This window comes from Lissotriton helveticus, chromosome 2_2 (assembly GCF_964261635.1).
Source record: "Lissotriton helveticus chromosome 2_2, aLisHel1.1, whole genome shotgun sequence".
In the NCBI taxonomy this organism is placed as follows: Eukaryota; Metazoa; Chordata; class Amphibia; order Caudata; family Salamandridae; genus Lissotriton; species Lissotriton helveticus.
In genome coordinates, this window is record NC_136060.1 from 107,052,385 (window position 1) to 107,077,171 (window position 24,787).

At 46.1% G+C, this 24,787-nt stretch overlaps 1 protein-coding gene across 1 annotated transcript in view; it reads left to right on the plus strand.

The window, feature by feature from the left end:
- PPAT (phosphoribosyl pyrophosphate amidotransferase) overlaps positions 1 to 23,898 on the plus strand; it is a 334,080-nt gene extending 310,182 nt beyond the window's left edge. Inside the window, exon 11 of the mRNA XM_078678160.1 lies at positions 22,744 to 23,898. Within this exon, the coding sequence (XP_078534286.1) occupies positions 22,744 to 22,922 (179 nt within the window). The 3' untranslated portion in view covers positions 22,923 to 23,898. The remainder of the gene's footprint in view (positions 1 to 22,743) is intronic.
- The last annotated feature ends 889 nt before the right edge of the window (positions 23,899 to 24,787 follow it).

A 24,787-nucleotide genomic window follows, 5' to 3' on the forward strand; every position in this document is an offset into this window, starting at 1 on the left:
CTTTAATGTGTGAAAGTATGCAAACAACATTGGTGGATGCCTGTGTTAGCTTATTAATACCAGACCGATTGCATTCCCATTGCTTATTTATCTGCTGAGGGGAGCGGTCCAACAGGCAAAATGCAAGACCAGACTAGAACATTAAACAAAACCTGTTGCAGTGTAGAAAAACAGAACAAAAAAGAACGAGTTTCTGTATACCAAGCAGGCATGACATAAAAATTTACTTCGTCATTCTATATAATTTGAGATGTAAAATAGTCCCTTTTGCATTGCAGTGTTTGTACTCCATAGGAGGCAGAATAATACACCCATTAGCATGAGGAGTGCGAGAAGTACTCATCTGGGCGAAGCCATAGCGCCCTATGTGTATATTTTGAAGAATTCATAACAGTACATATAAGAGGCGCATGCACAGTCAAGCCAAACCTAAAAATGATTTGCATCCGTGTCATTCGGCTTTCTTGTACTTCATAAACACACAAACCACATGTTAAACACAATTGTCCTTTTACATCTATCACCCCACTAAAAAAATTAATATAAACTTTCAGTTGAGTATCGCGTTACCGCCCAATTCATGAACTCCGCAAAACGTCTACGGTGACTGCAATGCATCTGATAGAGACTTCTAGCTACAAATTCCTTACCGTAGAATTTTCCCCCAGGTGTCAGACTATATCTGGAAATTTTTGGGGAACAGTACCCTTGCGTGTGGGTAGGTGGTGTAGTTCTGATCTGCGTGGTATTGTTGGCGTGGTCCGCCCTGGAAGTGATCTGTCTATATGGGTGCCATTCCAGCATGATGACGTCATTTCTTTTCTTTCCGCGCCGATCGGCGCAAATCCAGAGAGCGCTACCTCTAGTCACTTTTTGGCTAGCCTTTTTTCTTCTTGTGTCAGTCTTTTGAGAAAGTCTTCTCCAGGTGTGGCAGGAATGTCATCTAGAAAGAGCTACTTCAAGCCCTGCGACGCCGGTCACTAATCGATGTCGGTGATGAGCCCGGACATGCCTCAAGCGCTACCACAACTTGAAGACCTATGCTAACTGCTTCGGAATGAATCCGAAGGCCTTGAGGGAGCAGTGTGACTCCACGACCCTCTTAATCTCAGTCGAGAAGATGGACCCGGGATAAATTGCAGAGCCCAAGATCTTAGTCGCATCAGTCGTTGAGTCACTCTGGTAAGTCCCACTGCAAGAATAGTAAGAAGCTTACTTCAGCTTATCCATCGACAGAAAAGGGAGCATCGCCATTCAAGGCCTGGCTCCACAGTTCAGCCAGCACTTGGGCCTGCTCTGTGCCTCCCCAACTTTCCAGGAGCCGGAGCGACCGCCTGCTCAACTTCCAATATGGGTGCATGGCCTCAAAACTCCTGAACTGCTCATTCCCACTGGTGCACCTTTGGGCCCTGCAGGTTCGGGAGAAGTCCCTACTAGTTCCACACAGATGGCTCTGCCCCAGGCACCAGTTGGGCCCCTCAGATCCACGGATGGATCCGGACCGGCGCTGGACACACCGTCTCGATCTTCCTGGTGCCAATGCCGACGCTCCTGGTGCTGTCCCCATTCTGAACCCCATCTCAGGCACAGAGCTGGAGGGGTGTCGTCCATTGCAGACTAGAGCCATGCCTTCCAGGCAGGAGTGTGAGTACTGTTCCTATGGGATAAGACTCTAGGAGCATTGGGAGGGGTTGCTGGACCCTGAAGAATACCAGCCTTTAGTTCCAAACATGGACCTTCGGTGAGGACTTGGTGGAGACCAGTGGACTGTACACTTCTGTAGATACTGGCATGGAACCATGGCTACCGAGGTAGAAGCGGCATTTGCGATAGTGGTGAGAAGGGCAGCCAACGTCCTAGACCTTAGCCTACACTCGTAGCAGTCAAGTCAACCGTCTTGATAAAGGTGCTTCATCTGGGAGGAGCACCCTCGGAACCACTTGACCCATTTAATGAAGCTCTTACAGACGTCCTGCTTGGGACCTAGTCCAAACCCAGCACAGGGGCTCTTGTGAACAGGACTATTGACCGCCGCCACATCCCTGCCCCAGGGTACCTCAATTTCCTCAACACATACCCCAGATAGCTTGGTGATCCAGGCCTCTCCCTCCTGTGGATCCTAGCACATGCCCCAGAGAATATGGAATTAAAGATGCTGGGCACCTTAGGCAAGAAGAGGTTTTCTTCCACCAGCCTGGCACTGCCGTTCATGAACACCAGATGTCTTTTGGGTCATTAATCCCATGCTCTGAGATTTGTTGCGCAGGTGCTGCCCATGGTTCTGGTAAAGGCCCAGGTCATACTCTCCAAGGCTCTTGCTGATGGGAGTGAAGCAGCTAAGTTCACAATCGCATGTGAACTGGATACCACAGACTTGTTGGCCAGAGCGGTTTCCTCGACAGTGGCCTTACGGCGCCACACCTGGCTGAGAACATCTGGCTTTTGAGTGGATGTCCAAGCATCACTTATGGGGATGCCCTTTGATGGCTCCTGTCTCTTAGGAGACCAGGCTGATTCAGCGCTGGAGTGCTTTAAGGACAGCATGACTACTGCCAGGTCCTTGGGCCTTTCCATGGCATCTTGCCATCCACAATCTGCCTTTTACTTTTTTTTGTGGCCACGTTCGGGCTTTCCAGCTTAGTCTATACCCTCCCAGCTACCTCGGTGTGGTTGATGACATGGTACCCAGAGACACGATGGGCTGGGCAGCCAGAGATTTGGCCAGTCCCCACCTTCCCCAGTCAGCCATAGATTCCAAAACCAGCAGGTTTTGCCATTACTTGCCCTGCTGGAGGTCTATACCATCAAACCAATGGGTTCTCTAAATTGTCCAGAGGGGATACTCCCTCTCCTTCATGACTACCCCTCCACTGATACCACCCGTTTGCGACCAGCTGATAGAAGACCATCTTACCTTGCTCCTCCAGGAAGTGATGGCTAAAGAAGCCATAGAGATCATGCAGATGCCAGAAGTAGATTGTGGTTGCAATTTCCACTACTTTCTGGTGACCAAGAAGGATGGAGGCCTTCATCCTATTCTAAACCTGCATCCTCTGAATTTCTACCTCAACAAAGAGAGTCAAAATGCTCACGCTTGCTCAAGTCGTGTCTGTTCTGGACCCGGGAGACTGGATGGTAGCATTGGGCTTGCAGGACGCAACATTTCTACATTCCCGTCCTGCTTGCCAACTGGCGTTAACTGCCTTTCACAGTGGGTCACGAGCACTTACAATTTTCTGTGCTCTCTTTTGGGCTTACCTGCGCCCCTCGGGTGTTCACCAAGGTGATGGCGTTGGTTGCAGCTCACCTGCAGAGATCGGAGGTGCCAGTCTTCCCCTAGCTCAACAACTGGCTGTTGAAGGCGGGCTCACCCCAGGCTGGCGTCTCCCACCTCCAGGCTATTTGCTTGTCTCCTGCATGCGTGGGGTTCACTGCCAACATTCTAAAGTCACACCTGACTCTCTCATATGCTCCCTTTAATCAAGGCTCTTCTGGAGACCGTTCAGTTTTGAGCCTATCCTCCTGAACGACGAGCCCAGGATGGTCAGGCTATGATACCGAGATTTCAACCTTCATCCTGGATTTCTGTGAGATTAACTCTGAGGCTGCTGGGCCTCATGGCCTCCTGCATCCTGATTGTGACAATGCCCACTGGCATATGCAGGCTCTGCAATGGGACCTGATGTTCCAGTGGGCGCAGCATCAGGGAAATCTCTCCAACATAGTGCAGGTCTTGGAGGGACCTGCAAAAGATCTGTAGTGGTGGTTTACGAACTGTGATTAGGTCAGCGGTAGACTCCTCTCTTTTCCCTAAACAGATATGACCGTGGTGACACGTGTCACTCCTGGGATGGAGCAGCCATTTGAGAGATGTGAAGATCTGTGGTCTGTGGTCTCCGGTGAAACTGGACTCCACATCAAACTTCTGGAGCTCCAGGCACTCTGGCTGGCAGTGTCTAGCGAATCACGAGTGGCATCTCCATTCGAATGTAGTGAAAGGTTTCTTTCACCAGTGGGGAGTGCCTTTGTTCGATCTGTTCACCATTGCCTAGAACATGCAGTGCCAGCAGTTCTGCATGCTGGAGTTTCCAAGGCAGCTCTCATGAGCTGATTTTCGTCTCGGGTGGAGCTCCGGTCTCGTGTATGTTTTTCTGCCTACACCACTCCTGCCCAGAGTTCTCAAGAAGATCGGGAACGACCGGACCCAAGTCTTCTTGTGGTTTCGGACTGAGCTCGGAGAGTTTGGTATCCCTAGCTGTTTACCATGGCCATCGGTCCTGCGATCAGACTGCCCCTTCGGGAGGATCTTCTGTCGCAGCAGCAGGGGAGGGTTCTCCACCCAAACCTGTCACTGCTCAGCCTTCATGCTTGGAGGTTAAGTGGGGACAGTTGACAGCTTTCGACCTCCTACCTAAAGTCTGCAATGTTATCTTGGTATCCAAGCATCCCTGGTGTACGCCTGCGGTTGGGGCAGGTTTGTGGCATGGTGTGCGAGTAACAGGTTAATCCTATGTTCGAGGCATGTGGGCTGCTGAATTCATATCTTAGCATAGATCGCCGCCTAGTGTTGGGTCCGGATAATTGCACCTTATTGTCCTGGAAGAGTCTTCGAAGTATCACGAGATAGGTGACTCCTCCCCTGGACTACAGTGCGCATGGGCATCTTCTCCATCCTTAGATTGTTTTTTTCCGCCATTGAGTTCGTATGTTGTTCCTCTACTCCTTCTTCGGAACCGAAACTAAACTACTTTCTAAGGCCAAAAGGCCTTCTACTTCGACGGTATTGTTCTCGTTCGGTACTTCTTGACTCGACCAAACTTTCCATCTCGATCCGGTCGTCGACGCGGGCCGTTGGGCCTTTCGACGCCACGTGGGCCTGCTGTCGATGGAAAGGAGCCCGTTCAAAAGGTGCCCACAATGCCACTCCAAATTCCTGCATACTGACAAACATACAGTATGCAACAAGTGCTTATCACCGGAGCACAACGAAGAAAATTGCCCAGCGTGTGCCCAATTCCGTTCAAAGAAGACCATCCGGAATCGACGGGCCGCTAGGCAAGAGATGCAGCGGCCGGCACCGGAACCGGAGAACATCTTCGATGATAAACACTACCTCCCAGAAGCGGCGGACTCGGATCTAGAAATAGTCACCGTTGAGGACCAGTCAGACTCCGATGACCAGATCACGCCGTGGCAAAAAGTGAGTACCCAGCCCCCAACACCGCTTATCCCAAAAGATAAGGCTCCTGTTGAAGCATCGCCTAAAGACCTTAGCCGAGATCAACAAGCTACTTCAGAAGCCCCGCCTTCCGGCTCTGCTCCGAAGCCCAAAACCCGGCCTTCTGATAGCCCAGGACCGAGTACCATTCTCCCCAAGAAGGTTGTCGACCCTAAGAGAGTGGTCGTCGAACCGAAGAAGGTCGTCGAACCGAAAGCTATCGAGCCAAGGAAGAGCCTCGAACCGAAGAAGGTCGTCGAACCGAAAGCTATCGAGCCAAGGAAGAGCCTCGACCCGAAGAAGGTCGTCGAACCGAAAGCTATCGAGCCAAGGAAGAGCCTCGAACCGAAGAAGGTCGTCGAACCGAAAGCTATCGAGCCAAGGAAGAGCCTCGAACCATAACGAGTCGTCGATCCAAAAAGAACACCCGACCCAAAGAAGGCAGTCGATCCTAAAAAGAGTGTTGATCAACCAAAACAGGATCACACTACAAAGCCCATCGAGCCGAAAAAAGCCATTGACTCGACCAAAAACATTGAGCCGAAAAAGGCCGTCGAGCATAAAAAACGTATCAAACCAAAAGCTCCAGTCGATCCGAAACAGGTAGTCGAGCCAAAAAAGGTCGCCGAACCTAAAAAGACTGTTAAACCAACAAAGGACGTTGAACCGAAAGGTTACCGATCCGAAAGCAACAGCCGAGTCAAGAAAAGCTCCACAACCAAAGGCCCTCGAGCCAAAGACTCACAAACAAGTCACTAAACCAAAAACATTGACGCCAAAGCCACGGACAGTTGAGGAAGAACTCTTCCATCCTGATCCAGTGAGTGAGGAACAACCAGACCCTGAAACAGGACATGTTACAGTTTACCACTGGAAAACGAGACCATTGGACGCGGACACTCCTTCCCCTGTTCCTCCAAAGAAAAAAGACTTCGGGACATCTCCCTCAAGGCCTCTTACTCCTCCTCCTTTCTTTCCTAATATGCCTTTTGTGCCCTACTCTCCTACACATTCAGATTATAATGATGGAGATAACATGAGGGTAGATCCTCAGGATAATTTTAATGAACCAGAGGATCCTGATGCACAGGATGACACATGGGATGACCAGAATGATCCATATGACCCACAACCCATCCCAGACACCTCCCATACCCTACAAAGCCGTCGCCTACTGACGACACCATTGTTTTTAACCAACTGCTTGATAGGGCAGCAAAACACCACAATGTCGACATGCACACTGACCCAATAGAAGATGATTTTCTATTTGACACTTTTCCTACTTCTGAAAAAAATGTCAGGACACTTCCTATGTTAAAAGGAGTACTAAAACACGCGCCAGACATATTCAAAGATCCAGCCAGAGCACGTGTACTCAATCCCAGGATTGAAAAGAAATATAAAGCGGCCCCTACAGACCCTACTTATAATAAATCCCAGTTGCCTTTAGACTCACTAGGAGTAGAAAGCACTCGAAAGAGAGCTAACTCACAAACCACAGGAGATGCTCCCCCTCCTGACAAAGAGTCTAACATATTAGAAACCTCAGGCAAAAGAGTAGCCTCACAGGCTGCTAATTCATGGAGAATTGCGAACACACAAGGTCTACTAGCACGCTATGATAGAGCACATTACGATCAACTTGAAGGTTTACTGCAACACCTGCCAGAACCTTTTAAATCTCAGGCTAACGACCTCATACAGGAAGGCAAATTTATAACCAATGCTTCCCTTAAATGTGCGCTTGACGCAGCTGACACATCAGCCAGGTCCATTAATACTAGCGTATTACTACGCAGACACGCGTGGCTACGCATCTCTGGTTTTAAAAATGAGGTGCAATCCACCATACTCAACCAACCAGTTAACCAAGACTTCCTGTTTGGCCCTGCAGTAGATACCATCTTAGACAAAATGAAAAAAGATACCGAAACTGCTAAGTCTATGGGCGCACTTCAGTTTCAACAACATAGAGGATCCTTTTGTCGCTCCTCCTACAGAGGCAACACATCACAAACTTCCTCTACATATAAAAGAAACACCCAAAGTTCAATTAATAAAGGCTCCAACAGAGGAGGTTATGAGGGCAACAATAACAAGGGCAGGGGACGTGGCGGCAATAACACCAGAGCCTCTACTGCCGCCAAACAGTGACTTCATCACACTCCCTCCAGACCATCCAACACCAGTCGGAGGCAGAATCAATCAATTCCTACCAGTCTGGAACTCCATTACCACAGACAGGTGCGGAGACAAATTATCCAGTATGGTTATTGCCTGGAACTCACTTCTACTCCTCCCAACATACCACCCAAACACCATCCTATGTCCAAAGAACACATCACGCTGTTACAACAAGGTCGCGTCCATGCTACAAAAGGGAGCAATAGTACCAGTTCCTTTTCAACACCAGGGAACAGGGGTATACTCTCTATACTTCCTAATTCCCAAAAAGGATGGATCCCTCAGACCCATACTAGACCTCAGACCGCTAAATCAATACATACTCTCAGAGCATTTCCGTATGATTACTCTACAACTAGTACTCCTGTTACTCCAGCAAGGCGACTTCCTTGCTACATTAGACCTCAAAGATGCATATTTTCACATACCTATACATCCAGCTCCCAGGAAATACCTCAGGTTCTCAATAGAAGGTCAACATTATCAATTCAAAGTTCTCCCCTTCGGGGTGACTACAGCCCCAAGGGTTTTCACAAAATGTCTAGCGGCAGTAGCAGCACACCTCAGAAGGCAACACATCCACGTGTTTCCATACCTCGAAGATTGGCTCATAAAGGCCAACTCGTACGCGCATTGTGAAAGCCATACGTCGCAGACACTCCAGCTGCTGCACAGTCTGGGTTTTTCCATAAATTACCCAAAATCACATCTACAGCCCTCCCACATACAGCAATATCTGGGAGCTACAATAGATACCTCAGTAGCAAAGGCATATCCAAATCCAGCCAGGATAGCCAACATGCAGACTCTCATTCAAAAGTTTCAGCCACAACACTCTCTGCCAGCTCGAGTGTTCATGCAGCTCATAGGCATGATGGCCTCCTGCATATTCATTGTCCCTCATTCCCGACTTCAAATGCATCCATTGCAAGAATGCCTAGCACGGCAGTGGAACCAAGCTCAAGGACGACTAAAAGACCTAGTGTTGGTAGACAGTCGCGCTTACAACTCTCTGCAGTGGTGGAACCCACAAAACCTTTCCAAGGGGCGACTGTTCCAAGAGCCGGTTCCACAAGTAGTACGAACAGTGGACAGGGGCGGTGGGTGAGATTTTAAAGTGGTGGGGCGCAAACTAATTAGCATACAGCACCGTAGCGAGCGAGCGAAGCGAGCGAGCCCGAACCCCAAAAGGGGGTTTGTGGGGGTTACCCCCCCAAGAACATTTTGAAAAAAAAGAAGAAAAATCGTGCATTTTCAAGCAAATTTGAGAAAGCAGGAAGGTTAATAAACCAATTGTGAAAGTGCAGTTATTACATTAATAGATAACATAACATAGGTAGCTGCTTATTCAGTATTACCACAGAACTTCATACATTCTGTTCTATTATGCTCAGGTGCTGAATTCAGACTATAAGACTTTCATGGAAATCTCAGCTCTAAGAGTAGAAGAAGTTACACAGCAGTGTAATGGTTGCCAGGTTCGTCCGCAGGAGCGTCCGGAACTTGCAGAAAAGTCCACAGTCTTCCCCTACGGCCTTCCGACTCTATTAGACTCTAGAGTAACGAATGGCACGCAAGGGGAAAACAGGGAAACAAAACAAGGAAAGGCGGGGGAAGAAAAACAGTCTTACAATATACTGAATATTAGACTCTAGAGTAACGAATGGCAAGCAAGGGGAAAACAGGGAAACAAAACAAGGAAAGGCGGGGGAAGAAAAACAGTCTTACAATATACTGAATATAAAAGAGGCAGCGCAATGCGCTGTTACCGTGATTCTGGTTGAGCTGAGCTTTGTACACACTTCACATAGGTCCACGCAAGTACCCCAAACATAAATGATATAAAGGTTTTCGCAATTTGCCATGGGGAAAGGTTTGATAGGCAACACAAGCAACGAATCGTTCACCTTGCGGGAGACAGGTCCGGCCAGTGAACAAAGGTGAGCAAATCTGTGTAGTCTCCAGATAGAACAAACACTACAAAACTTTTAAAAACAGAGATAACAATGCATTTCTTACCTCAATCAGAATTTTTTGTATTCAATCAACAAGTAGCAGCATTCACTTTTTGTAAATGAAATCCGCACGTCTGTCTTTCAGTGTAGCAAACTTGTCAATTACTTGCATATTGAAGTCCGGTATCTTTTGGACTAGCTTGCTCTCTACAGACCGCATCGCCAGAGCATTTAGTCTTTCCTCTAGCATGGTGTTTCTGAGAAATGTCTTTATACGCTTTAAGGCTGAAAAACATCGTTCAGCTTCTACTGTTGTCATTGGAGTCGTAATCACAATTTTGAGTAAAGTCACTGTCTCTGTAAGTGAGTTTTCCATATGCAGTTTATGAATTAACCTCAGCAAACTCAAGGCGCTTGTGGCCTTCCGGTACACAGGCATTCCGTAGAGTACAGTTAACTCAGTTCTCAACTGCTCTTTTTTGAGCATAGGATATGCTTCCGCAGCCTGATTCAGAGCACGCTCAGGGAAGGATTCATCATATCGTGCAAACTCTTTACTTTGCAATAAAGTGGCAGTCACCAAATGTTTTGTGAATGAAAAACGTTCTTTTGCCTGCACAATTACAATGTCACCATATCTCCTTTCCAATTCGAACCAGAGAGGTGATGTTTTGTCTGCGGTTTGCAAAAATAGAATGCTCCGGCAGTTTGCTCTCCAAATCGTCAACCCCATCTCTCACTTCCATTATCTTTTGTACAAATGCAGATGTAACGGCTTTCACAGAGACAGTATCTATGTCTTTTCGTTGTAACTGATCGTATAACCCATCAACATGAGACATTATGTCATGAAATAAAAACAGTAAGAACTGAAACTCTTTGTCTTGTAGTGTTCTAAGAAAGCCATGGGCTTCATTCTGACTTGTGCGATCAAAGTCTTCTCTGGATGATATGGCGACAAAACATTTCTCAAGGCCCTCCCTCTCTTCAAAGATTAAGTTGACTGTACGAATGTGAAAGTTCCAACGAGTTGAGGATCCCCATGGTACGCTTTTGTCCACAATCTCATGAAGGGCTTCTGTTCTTTTGGGGGAACGTGTGAAGAATGCTGCTATGCCTCCGATATCCTGAAAGAAAACTCGTGTCTCTCTGATCTTTGATACCGCCTGTTGCATAATAAGATTGAGTTGGTGGGCGTAACAGTGCACAAAATGAGCATTAGGGTACACATCTCGAATTCGTTTCTGTACTCCACCAAGGTTTCCACTCATTACGGACGCACCATCATAGCTTTGTGCGATAAGTTTTTGTTTTTGAGGCAGGTCCGGGAAAATTAAGTCCAGTTGACACAGTATAGCTTCAGTGATGGTTGCTGCACTAGAGTCTTTTAAATGTGTGAAACCATAAAACCGCTCCACAATGTTTGTCACTGTCAAGGTACCGAAACACTAACACGGACTGTGTTTTAGTGGCCACATCAGTGGTGTCATCAGCCTGAATAGCCACAAAGTCTGTGTTTCGCAACTCTTGCACAATATGGCTTTTTATAATTTCGAGCATACAGTCAAGGAGTTCATTTTGTATTGTATTAGAGGTGCCCTTAAAGACTGTAGCACGTGCTAAATGTGTTTCCAAATCCTTGTCTATGGTTGACATTAAATCCACTAGGCCTCGAAAGATCCCAGGTTTTGAGGAAGTTTCTGATTCGTCATGGCCTCGCAATGCCAGTTCGAAAGCACCACAGAAGCGAATGCAATCAATGATCCTGGATAGATTTTGTCTGTTCCTATCAACAGCTTCATTGTGTTTTTGAATGGATTTGCGATATGCATCATTTATCTGCTGCTCAATTGGTGCGTCTTCCCCCAACATTCCCAGTCTTGTCAGGTTTTCCAGATGATTTCTTGTGAGCGCATGCTTCTTTATTTTTTCAGCGATGTGCTTCAGGTCTACCATTCCTTGCCGTGTCCAAGAAAAGTCACCACCAAACAGCAAGCAGGGGAAGCAGAACAGAGAATTTTTTATAGGGCACCCTGTAAGCCAATCAGCTTTTTTGTACCAGGCATTTGAGAATGTACGTTTTGACATTTTTCCTCTGTCCTGGGTAGTTTGCTGTAGGTTTATTTCAGGCTGATGAGGTCCTAATTGCTTTATCTGTAGTTTTTGTTCAAGTGGCCGTGACTGGAATGACCTTGCAATCAGCTCTTGTACTGTATTCATGATGGTGTGTTGCTGGCCTTACCAATATATATATTAAAGAAACCTGTCAATCAAAATACAACGTATAAGGTGGAGTGCAATAATATGAAATTTCAGTACAAATACATCTCCTACAGCTCCCCTTCCCACAAAATGACTGCTAAAATACAGCCGTACTGCCTCCTGCCTCTCTGTGCCATAGTGGTTGCTGGAGGCACTGAAAGACACTGGAGAGTGACCACATACTACATAGCCCTAACTCCCATGTAAACAAATATATAGCATCAGTTTGCTTACCTTTAACACTGGTCACTGGTGTTTGCTGGGTTGTAGCCGGGGTCGGGTGAGAGAGCAGCAAAGGAGGTTGGGGTCCTCTTGTTGTTTGCTGATAAACCTGACAATAATCAAAGTACAACGTATAAGGTGGAGTGCAATAATATGAAATTTCAGTACAAATACATCTCCAACAGCTCCCCTTCCCACAAAATGACTGCTAAAATACAGCCGTACTGCCTCCTGCCTCTCTGCCATAGCGGTTGCTGGAGGCACTGAAAGAGACACTGCTTCAGGGCCTGGAGAGTGACCACATACTACATAGCCCTAACTTCCATGTAAAAAAATATATAGCATCAGTTTGCTTACCTTTAACACTGGCCACTGGTGTTTGCTGGGTTGTAGCCGGGGTGAAAGAGCAGCAACGGAGGTTGGGGTCCTCGTGTTGTTTGCTGAAAAATTGCCCCAAATGCGGTAATGTTTCAGGTTGTCAGGTGCTGAAAATGAAAAGATAACAATTTATTTTTGAAACAGTGGGGAAAAAACATAACGCTCCAATTTTTTCCTTGCAATTTGCATGCAGCTCTTACAATACAGTTAATAGCTCGCCCTGTATGTTAGGATTTTAACTTAGGAACTGCAAGTAACAAAAGGATCTCTCTGACAAAAGCAGTGACTCACTGACCTATTTACATCATATGCAGCTAGTCGGGTGTTTTCTACCCCGGGGAACATTGAAGCTCGTGATGGTCTAATGGCGCTACGTGGTGTTATTAAGAAAATCAAAGGAAGAAAGTGTTTTTTCATGATTCCTACCACATGCGAGCCTGCATCTCATAGATCAGAGACCAAAGACACAATCAGGCAGGTTGAGGTGAAGCAGCCATTTGCATGCGCTTTTGGAGCACAATTGTCGATTTCTCTGCCTTTTATTTTACAGACCTGTGTCTCTGTGTTTTGTTCGTCATACTGTGCAAAGTGCATTGATTTTGCTCTTTTAATATAGTAAAACGACTGCACCCAGTCTAACACAGTAATGCACTTACATTAATTTCACTCCAACCATATGTTCCCTATTAACGTAACCTGACATTAAGCATAAATTGGAGGATGCCAGAGCAACAGTTTAGCTTTCACGAAGTGTTACTGAAACACTATGCCACGCATGGAAAAGCATTACCTCAAAGCATTTTGTGAATCTCTGTTTAGTCACTGAAAATGAGTCTGGTAAACAAAACAAACAATAACCATGTGCACTCAAGCTTAAAGTGCTGCCTGAAATATGCCAATTCAATCAATGTCATGCTTGCGTTATCTGCACATTCACGTCCACCAGATTCTGCCGGGATCACTTTGACTGTGGTATTGACAACAAAGAAAGTATGTAGAGAGAGCATCTACAGCTCATCTGTGGATGTAGCCTTACGGCTAAAGCTTCTGACTTTAGCGCTGGGGAACAGGGTTCGAGCCTAGGTGTGGCCTCACCGTTCTGGAATTTTGGGCAAATCATTTAATCTACATCGCCTACCAAAATAATGAATGTGTCCTTGTGTAAGGTCCCTGGTGCTCATGTGAAGTGCTCTGATATATTTGGGTCGATCTCGCACTATATAATAAAGCTGCAAATGTACACAATCTGAAAACCCCTTGCCCAGGTTTGTCACCATTCTGCCAATCTGCCTGGTGGGCATCTGTGCCAGCATGTCGGCAGAATGTACACATGGCCTCCTGCCTTTTAAAAATGCCCATATCTTTAGGTTCAGAAATTTACACTAATATTATTCTACCCCCACGGAGCTGTGCGCTCTAAAAATTGCATAAACTAGGCAGATCGGTACTAAAATATTCTCATAAGGAGAAACCAATTTAGTTGCATCCGGGTATGAGGTAATTTAGCCTAGATAACTGGTGGCTGCAAGCTAAGCGTAGTCAAAATAGTCGCGAGGACGTCATTATCGGGAAGCACACGCCTTACAGCTGCTTCCAAGGGCTCTCGGGACTTCCATGCATGTGGATGCAATCAAGGCCCACCTGTGTTGCTAACAGCTGCACAAAAAACAGAATGAAGGTATGCACACCTGATACCACCCGACTACCCACCCGACCCCCAGCAGGCTCTGGACATGACATCTGGCAGGTATGTGTGAAGCTGCCCCCCCTCCTACCCCTCCTCCCGGGCACTCGCCTACCTATACAAAGGGAGGTTTTCTGTTTGTACACATTGTGCGAAGACTCTCGCCTCCCGCTGATGGGCCATTAACACTGATTCATGGCAGCAGGTGGGGGGGGGAAGGGGAGTGGGGGTGAACGGAGACACCAACGCCGTGCAGAAGTGTGGCACTACATTCAAACTTTTTACCTCTTCAGTCTTCCCAAATGTAGAAACTCCTCCACCTAAACCCACCGATTTTTTATTTTTATTTTTTTTAATTTTTTGTCAGTGCTTCCTATGCACTTCCACCCTCAAAATACGTTTACTCCTGCCTGTACCAGGAGTACATGTGTTGGCTTTCCCAGGATGGGAAACTGCATGCAAATTGTTTTTTTTATTTTTTATTTTATTTTTAGTTTTTATTACGTAACAAAACCAAAAGCATACAGTCATACAGAGCAAGACTCTTGAAAACATAATAGGCAGCCATACAACAGCTCCATCTCAAAAGTTTCACAGCCGTAAAGCCAACAACCCCGTATGGGGCAGGCGATGCACCGTGCAATATGTCAATATCACCAACATTATTACAAAAAAGGGGAGTCCTCTTCTTGGATAGTATTACGGATGTCTCAGCAGTTTTCTCGCTACCTTCGGCGTTATTTCCATACCCCCTCCCTCAATCTATCCATCATCAAGGCTCCGGCACTCGCCCACCCCCCTCCACCTGTGTCAGTTTCATGGGCTCTCGGGGTGCTCACTTTGCCTGTAGGAGTAGGACCGGACCTTCCCTAACTCTCGCACTCAGTTCCGATTATTTCCGTCAAATCATGTTCATCATTGTGTGTTGCATCGTGTTGCGCTGCTTCTGTAGGACATACATGATCAAGAATGATTGGCCTCTTTGTCTCCCTATTTTGAGTGAGATTGGGGGGAGTTGGTGCTAATGCTAATTTGAGGTTAAGAGCTGTTAATTGCTGTTCTCTTCCTTCAGCACCCACTCCTTGGTTTTAGGCCCATAATTGCGGCGTGCGTAATTAACATCAGTTAACACTGCATGGACAGGGCATTAACCTCTGTTATTGTCATAAGCAGCGTTGGACAGTAGGGCTTATTTAGCTTTCAAGACAGCCAAAAATGCTAATATACCACCTAGGGTAAAGAGACAGATTGAGACAGTGAGAAAAGAAGAGCAAATAAAAGAGGCATAAATCATGTATTGTATTACACGAATAATGAGGTGAGAATTAGCAGAATGAAGGGACTCAGGGAGGGCAGGGAAAAGACAAAGACCTAACACGCTGTTTCTGAACATTGGATAACAATCGCGCTGAGCAGTGACAACTGATCGTGAAAGAGGGGGCCGCATGACTGACACACTCGACTCGACTGACTGCTAGTGTTTGATCTGAAGGGTAGAAGGCGCCTGAACTTTTCTCACGTTTGCCTCATTAGCAGGCAGCCCAGACCGCGGCTTTCACTTTTTAGGAAAGTCAACATAACCTTGCATATATGCTAAAGATTTCAGCGGAGATGATGCTTTTTAATTTGAAAGCGATAGATTCGGGGGAAAAAATATCGTTAGGCTGCAAGGTAGATAGATATATGCATGCGGACAGAGAACTAGGCACTGAAATTAAAAGATGGGCTGACACTGACAGGCGATCTGAGCGGCAAAACTTTTTCTATGAGTATTTGAGTCTTAATCCCGTTTCAAATGTGAATTACTTATGAATATCAAATCTGATTTACTGAGCATTTTAAAGTATTTGTTTCTTATTTCAGGCTTAGGTGTGATTGACAAATTTCCAGGCGTAAGAAATGCTCCTTTGGGGGCAAAACAAGTCTCGTGACTCACAATGTTTTTTCCTTTAGATAAATATGTCTTACTCCTGAAAAATGCTTGCATAAACAATTAAACTAGAGTAACACACAACTACTTGGGAAATGTGTTGTGAGTTAGATCCAGGGTAACCAGAGAACCTCTGATGTAGGGGCTTGAGTGACAGACATCTACTCTACCTAGTACAAACTTTGGTTCTGCTAGATCCAGCCTCAACATGTCAATTTTTGGAAATTGCTAATTTTGGTTCCAATCCCAGAAGTCATTTGGGCGCCTGAAAGGAACTTACACACTCAAATGGAACTTTTTGACAAGGTCAAATCCGTTTTTGGGATCCATTGACCCAAATTAGCTTAGCTATTTGCCCACCTCAGTTGAACTCACCTGTGTAAATGGCCTGATTTACGAAATCTGCAAAACATACACTTACAAGTGTAAAAAGAGTAATCACACCTACTTGCACGTGGAAGTAAATCTTCTCCCCGGAGCGTGGTAATGGAATTCCAGGGCTTGTGAGTGTCATAAACATGCGTTTATGGGGATTTGCAAACCATTTCATGGCCCTCTGCCACCATGGACACGTTTATAAATATCATGTTGTGAAGTGCAGGAGTAAATCAAATTACAAGGTGGGAAAGAACACCCCTAAACATTATGAGTCTATGGGCAGGGGTTTACCAGTGCAGAGCAAAGAAAACAAATGTTAGCAAGTCCATTTGTGCTTGATAATAGAGCAAATAAACAAATGTATACAGCAAGCATTGGCCAAGTGGTCTAGATTTGTTTTTAAGCTGACGTCTTCTTAGTTGAAATGGCCCAATATGGCTGTGTCATGGTTGGGTGCAGGAACAGACTTAGATGAACCCATATGCATAAATGAAATATTTAAGTGCACGTGTGCACGAATACAAACACACAATCAGACAAAACACTCTCTCTCTCACACTCTTTCTCTCTCTCTCTCTCACTCTTTCCCTTTCTCTCTCTCTTACTCTCTCTCTCTTTCTCTCTCTCTTTCTTTTTCTCTCTCTCTTTCTCTCTCTCTTTCTTTTTCTCTCTCTCTTTCTCTCTCGCACTCTCTTTCATTCTCTCACTCTCTCTCCCTTTTTCTCTCTCTTTCTCTTTCTCTCTCACTCTTTCCCTTTCTCTCTCACTCTCTCTTTCTTTTTCTCTTTGTCTTTCTCTCTTTCTCTCTCTCTCTCTCACTCTTTCTCTCACTCTCTTTCCCTCTTTCTTTCTCTCACTCTCTTTCTTTCTCTCTCTCTCTCTCACTTTCTTTCTCTTTCTCTCTCTCTCTCTCTCTCTCTCTCTCCCTCTCAGTGCAATCAAAAACCATAGTCTCAACTACCTCAAGCACACACCTCAAACTGCGCAACGCACATCCCAATCCTCTGAGGGCATGCACCGCAATTGTAAAAGAAAAAAAATCCTCTGAAGTGAAGGCCATGGATTGAGAACTGAATTAACATAGTTCATGTGTTTCCTTTTCGGATTATTTTTGGCCTCGCTTGACCCTGTGCTCCGTGGATTCTGAGCCCTGCACGGTCAATATAGCCCCCCAATTCATCCTCCTCCCAGGCGGGATGCTTAGTGTAATTGTCTGACCGTCAGGGAGTGAGACCTCGGACGGTTACGATTTACTCCGCTGTTTTCCATGATTAAGAACTTAGAAGTTACTCTGAGTAACTTCTTAATCATGGTTACTCTGCAAGAACTTTCTGTTAATCCCCCCATTGCCGGGGCTCTTGAGTCGGAACTGGTGAAGTGTCCTGGCCCGGAGCCAGCACCCGAGTCCCCGAACCACCTGCGGGCTAATTGCTGCGGGTGCCCGGCCCTGCGGTCTGCCAGCTAGCAGCCAGGCTTTTTTATGTTCCGTTCAGAGTCTCCAGTGTAAATAATTTTTGGGGGAAAAAAATCATGTTTTATTTTGACTGGATGTCAAGCGCGAGCGAACTCAGTCATTTGAATTAATTGATGACGGGATGCCTTGTTGTGACAGTTTAAGTTCATTGAATATATGGTGTCGACAGTGGGCGGGATGAGTGAAGTACTGGTGATGGGTGATATACTGAGGCGGCCTAGGCCTCTCTGGGTGCAGCACAAGGCCGGTAGCCCAGTAGCGTGGCAGCCGCAGTGCCGTCGTACTTCTAAATTATTATCGTCGACTGGAGAGGAGATTAAAACAATTAGTCTACATATCATTTACTTTTGATATACTCACTAAAAAACTACTGAAGTTGAAATCACACGACGGGTCGACAGACGGACTCGAGAGCACACAGGCTGGCTGATGCACACACACACGAGGCGAGAGTCACCACCCACCCAGAGAGAGAGAGTAGAGAATAGATTAGAGAACAGGTCAGCAGAACCGCGAAATGGCCAATCACTGCATCATGACTGAAGTCGGACACAGTGATTGGCCACGGCTGAACCACCCACGCGCGGCATCCAATAATGGATTGCCCTGCGCACGGTGACTGGCCAATCCTGGCGCTGCATGCAGCGCCAGGATTGGCTAGGGGGTCAAATTGAGTGCTCACCCTGTCGCCCTTTCTATTGCCGGGGTCTGTCGCCTAGTTAAACCCAGCACCCCCCTGGCCACTCGCTACGCAGGAGAACAACAATGCGCATGCTTGGGCTAGTTTCAGCCCCAAGCTTCTCTTGCGCACTCGTCGAGCCTCGTCGTCGGGACACCGCTTCTGCTGCAGCTGAGTCAGTGACGTGGACTGTCACTCAACTCAAGCTGCACAGCAGTCCGGACCGGCCTCTGTGCCGCAAAGCACCCCCCCGACTCCCGGATACGACGGGGGCTGCCCGGATCCCTGACGGCCTGGACATGAGGATGATGAAAATGAAATATTTAAATTTCCTTGCACAGCCGCGGGTCCATGGGGGCTAGTTGGGCTACGCCCCTACGCCCCAATGGACACACCGCTGCTGATAGTGGACGCATCACTGACAGGTTGGGGAGCCCACTTAGTTCAATACACAGTCCAAGGGCTCTGGACAATCAAACAAAAGACAGTGCATATCAACCACTTGGAGTTGCTAGCAATGTTTCTGGCACTGAAAGCATTCCAGAAATACTTGTACAACAAGGCTGTGTTGATCCGGACGGACAACATGACAGCCATGTATTACATCCAGAAACAAGGAGGGACACTCTCCACAGCTGTCTCACCTAGCACAGAGCATATGGAGGTGGGCAATTCCCAAAAACATTTTTCTCCTATCCGAACACCTGCCAGGGAAAGACAATCAAATAGCAGATCTGTTAAGCAGACACAGCCAACAGCTACACGAATGGGAGATTCACCCTCAAGTTCTCCAACCATTCTTCCAAGAATGGGGGCACCCAGAGATAGATCTGTTTGCCACAAATGAAAACTCAAAATGCCAGTACTTTGCCGCCATGTTCCCACATCCGTTGTCACAGGGCAATGCGATATGGATGAACTGGTCAGGCAGATTGGCGTACGCTTTTCCACCAGCCCCACTAATTCCGCGGGCGGCACGCAAACTACGGCAGCAGTCACTCACAATGATCCTGGTTGCTCCCACATGGGCAAGACAGCCATGGTACACAACGTTCCTAGAACTTTCAGTAGTTCCCCACCAAAGACTGCGCCTCTCGCCCCATCTTTTAACTCGGAACCATGGAGAAATCAGGCACCCAGATCCCAATCGGATGAACCTAGCGATCTGGCTCTTGAAGTCTTAGAGATCGAATACCTTAACTTGCCTTCTGATTGCATGAACATTATCAAGGAGGCAAGACGGCCAACTACTAGAGCACGCTAAGCAGCAAAATGGAAAAGATTTGTAATTTATTGCAATAACAACCAAATCAATCCATTAGATGCTTCCATCCAAAACATTATCTGTTACCTCTTGCATCTCCAAAGATGCAATCTAGCATACTCCTCCATAAGGCTACATCTTGCTGCTATAGCAGCATATCTCCAGAACAGACAACACCTGTCCCTGTTTAGAGTACCCCCAATCAAAGCTTTTATGGAAGCTCTTAAAAGGATAATCCCTCAAAAGCACCCACCTTCACCAGTCTGGAACCTAAATATAGTACTTACCAGATTTATGGGACCTCCTTTCGAACCACTCCATTCATGTGAATTACAATTTCTAACATGGAAGGTGGCATTTTTGATTGCCATTACCTCCCTCAGGCGAGTGAGTGAGCTACAGGCACTAACCAGTTAAGAACCTTTCATGCAAATACATGCAAATAAGGTAGTACTTCGGACTAACCCTAAGTTCATGCCAAAAGTCCTATCCACTTTCCATATCAATCATTCCATAGAATTGCCAGTTTTCTTCCAAAACCCACAGTCAGTGGCTGAAAGAGCCCTACACACACTAGATGTAAGGAGAGCTCTGCTATATTATGTTGGCAGGACAAAATCATTTAGGAAAATAAAACAACGGTTTGTTGCTTTTTCCCCACAACAAAAAGGTAATCCCATCTCAAAATCAGGAATAGCCAGATGGATAGTTAAATGCATTCAAATATGCTATCAAAAAGCTAAATGCACTCTAACAGTTCCCCCAAAAGCACACTCTACGCGTAAAATGGGGGCATCCATGGCTTTCCTAGGGAATATTCCTCTTGAAGACATATGTAGGGCAGCTACATGGTCTACCATACACACTTTCACTAAACACTATTGTGAAGACGTACAGACAAAGCAGCAAGCTGCTGTAGGCCAGGCTGTCCTTAAAACTCTTTTTCAGACTGCTGCAGCTGGTGCAGGTGACCACCGCTAGAGGAGATACTGCTATACAGTCTATGCGAAGATATGAATTCAGCAGCCCACATGCCTCGAACGGAAAATGCTACTTACCAGTATGCATCTGTTCTTGGCATGTAGGGCTGCTGACATTCATATCGCCCACCCTCCTCCCCGGTGCCTGTCGCAGCTGCAGGATTCTCTTTTGCATGGCCATCTCTTACTTTACTATACTCCATCTTTGCCACAATGGCGAAAAACAATCTAAGGATGGAGAAGATGCCCATTCGCACTGTAGTCTAGGGGAGGAGTCACCTATCTCGTGATACTTCGAAGACTCTTCCAGGACAACAAGGTGCAATCATCCGGACCCAACACTAGGCAGCGATCTATGTTAAGATATGAATGTCAGCAGCCCTACATGCCAAAAACAGATGAATACAGGTAAGTAGCATTTTCCTTCTGCCCCCAACTCCCCCCTCAGGTTGTCCTCGTTACCCTTTCCTTTGCCCTGCAGAGCTCTTCTCTTGGCACCTTAAAGGGTTAGCTTTCTGCTATATCAGCCTTTTTGCGGTTGCCTGACCAGTCATTCCTCTTCAAATCCTCTATTGTACATAGATTCTTGAAAGATTTGCAACATGTGTTTCCTCCTTCACCCTTCATCATGCCTCAGTTGGACCTTAATTTAGTCCTGACGTTCATAAGGTGCGCTCCATGGTGGCAATAACATCTGCCTGGAGGGTCAGTAAGATTCAGGCTTTGTCATCCAGGCCTCCATACCTGAACACCTGCCCAGACAAGCTGGTTCTTCGTCCTAGAGCTTCTTTTTTTGCCAAAGTGATTACTTCACATCCTTCAAAGGAAGAGGAGCAACTTCAATGACTGGACCAAAAAAGAACATTGTTGTTCTACCTTGACCGCACATAAGAGTTCCTGGTGTGCGACCAACTGTCCAAGGGTATGTCCGAGCGAAGAAAGTAAATTCCATGCAGAAGCGGACTATTAAATTCTGCTACGCATTGGCCAAAAAGCAACCCAGTCAGGGTTTTTATGCTCATTCCACCAGAGCCAAGGCAGCGACCACTGCGTTGCCATGCGGAGTTCTGTTCCTGGATATCTGCCAGGCAGCAATGTGAGCATCTCTCTACATGTTTACCAAGTGCGACTGCCTGGATAGTCAGGTCCGTCAGGATGGGCTCTTTGCCCTTTCGGTCCTGCAGAACGTTTTAGTGCAAAATTGTTTCGCAGACCCAACTCCAGTAAGGTATTGCTGGATATCTGTTCTAAGGTAAGGAATCTGTGGCTAGAAGTCTCGATTAGATGAACAAGTTACTTGCCTTCGGTAACGCCTTATTTGGTAGAGACTGTATCTAGCCGCAGATTCCTTACCGACCCACCCACCCTGTGCACTCAGCAAACGGATTTCTAGGGATAGGGATTCACCGTTTCAGGGCCCTCATTTTCCAAACCAGTGGTCCGTGTTCTTCATGGCACCAAAGCTCCTGGCATGGAAAGTCGTGTAAAGAAACAGACGTCTGCATGCTGAGGTAGCTTCTATTTAGGCACCACGTATGTCCCTTCCAGCACTGATGACACCACTTGGAGCCGAACCACTCCACCTCCCGGCGTGCAGGGGTACTGCTCATGAAAAACTTCAGATCTAATCTTACACCTGGGGATAATTCTAAAGTAAGGAGTCTGCGGCTAGATATCTTCTATCAGACAGGGGGTTACTGAACGTAAGTAACTTGGTATTGATGAAGTATTGCCATTCAAGTACACTTTAAACCCATCTTTCATACACGGAACGTGAAAGCACCATCTCAGAAACTTTGTGCATGTGCTTCGGATTTTCCTTGTGTGAGCGAGAAAGATCAAGCCAAGGAATAACTCCAAATCAGTCTTGCGCATAAAGCACAACTAGATAGGTTAGTGTATGCGTTTAAAGTTATTGTAACCAGGTCTTGTGCACAATCCATCACTGCATATTGTATTACTCAGTTGCATTTGTATACCTAAGTATTATTACACAGATCTGACTGTTCATAATTCGCGTCCTCTGCCTTAGCTCCCTCAACACGAGCTAGACAAAGATAAACAAGTTGTAAAATAGCTTCTGTACAATATGGTCCTTTGTGTGTTCAAGGCTGCCTTGTGTTCCTTTCCAGGGGCAAACAGCGTTGTTTATCTGTCTGTCGAAGGCTTGACCTCTGCAGTGCGCCAAGGCATTAAAGCGGTGAAGGAAAAGCAAGACGACGACCTGAACACCAACAACGCGCACGCGGGCTCTGTGGGCCACTGCACCGCGTGCCTGACGGGGAAGTACCCGGTGGAGCTGGAATGGTGACCGGCCACGCTCCTGCTCCCTGAACCGGTGAAAAAAGGACTGCCACCAAGTCGGGGATAATACTACGGCGTGCAGTAGAGGTCGCAATTCATATGTGAAATAAAACCAAAATGTAGACTTTTAGCAATTGTGGAGTGAAGTGCTCAACACACGTTCGGACAGAGGTGTCAAGTACTCCACGTATTTCAAGAAAACCGTACTGGGCAAGGAATGGATACGTTTTAAAACGTGCAATATGTTGGCTTTAAAATCGTAGTACTTTTCTACCCAGAGTCAGACTGAATTTCGTTATGGAGATTTGTGAAAGACTGTGTGCCTCCAAGCGAGTTGTGGAGGCTGTAACAGATGTGGTGGGCTGTGTTGAAACTGCCTTGGGTGCCAACGCATCTAACATACACGTAAAAAATATTCTGGTAGTTGCTTTGACTCTCAATAAAACAAAGATTATATTTTATGTAATGCTGCATACCGCACAAGCACCCTTCAGAATCAGAGCGCCGACTACTAGGTCCCGAATGGTCCATTTCAATAAAGTAGACAATATTCGTTCCAGCCATACTATATAATTTTGATTGTAGCCAGTACACGTTTGTTAGACTGCCGTGGATGTATTTGTTTTGACTTATAAGTGATACTTGACGGGCTGTGAATTATATAGTATTAGAGAGTATTGTTGAATCGATGTCACATTGGCCAGTCTACAATGTCATAGTGCGTTTGTGGGTTGTTCAGTTATTCACATTAACAAGAATGCTATTATTGCTGTGTTTGTATTCCAAAGATCCCAGGGTCATGCCAGTCTAGCTGTCGTTAGTATGTGTGTCTGCAAATATTGTTTTACTCAACAGTGCACTTGTGAAGCAACATAACTTTTATCTTTTGATCTGGCAGAGGCAATTCTGCTTTGTTGACCTCTAACTAAGCAGGTTATTTTTGTATTGTCTTTAATTAAACCATACACCGATCCAACTGAAAACGTGCGTCTATGTTTGTGATTGCACATCGAGAAACGTTCTGTGTAGTAAATTAAATATGCCGCCATCTTTTAATCTAAATTTACAGTGCCACATGTAGGAAGGTAGCCTGAAAATTGTACTTTTCGTATCCATCAAGTGATTATGGAAAATGTAATTTTGGACGGCAGTCATAATCTTTTTATTGCAGATTCAGTCGTGATTTAGAAAGGTAGGGGTCTGCCTGCTGTAGATGTAATCTCAGTCTCGTGGGGTGAGGAATATGGAGATATCCGAATACTAGTCAGACAAATGGAAACAAATGTACGCAAGAACCCCAGTCTAATCTAGTATTCAAAGTAACGCTAAACCTTCACCGTTACTTACGAGCAAGGACTTTTTAAACCTGCTCATAAGCTATTCTATTTTAAAAGTTTAAACTCATCTGATGCAGTCCAGTCACCCTGGACGTGCAAATATTGATTCCGTTTGCATGGGCTGCGAGGACAGCTGTGCCTTCTGAATTACTGATAACAACAAGTGCTATGGATACATGTGAGAGGAAGGACGTCAAAGTGTAAAGCTCCACCTATTCAGTGCATAATCTGTTTTTCCTTTGTCAGCTCACAGTTGTGCTGGTCTCTTAAACGTTATGTTCCCTGCCTTTATAAGAGCGTACCTGGAATTATTTTCAAGAGTTTGAGGTATTTCGGACAGTGGAGTTCCCCTAGTTCAGACTGTTGCCAACTCTTATCAAGATGCATGGTCAGGCGCTTCATTCCTAATGTTTCCCACATACAGTACTAAACCAGTCTATAATGTATGGGGTCTTCGTTTCCCCCCATAACAATGTGATATCCCTTGTCTTAAGAGATACAAAGTAAACCATTTGCCAGCCTCTCATGGAATGGA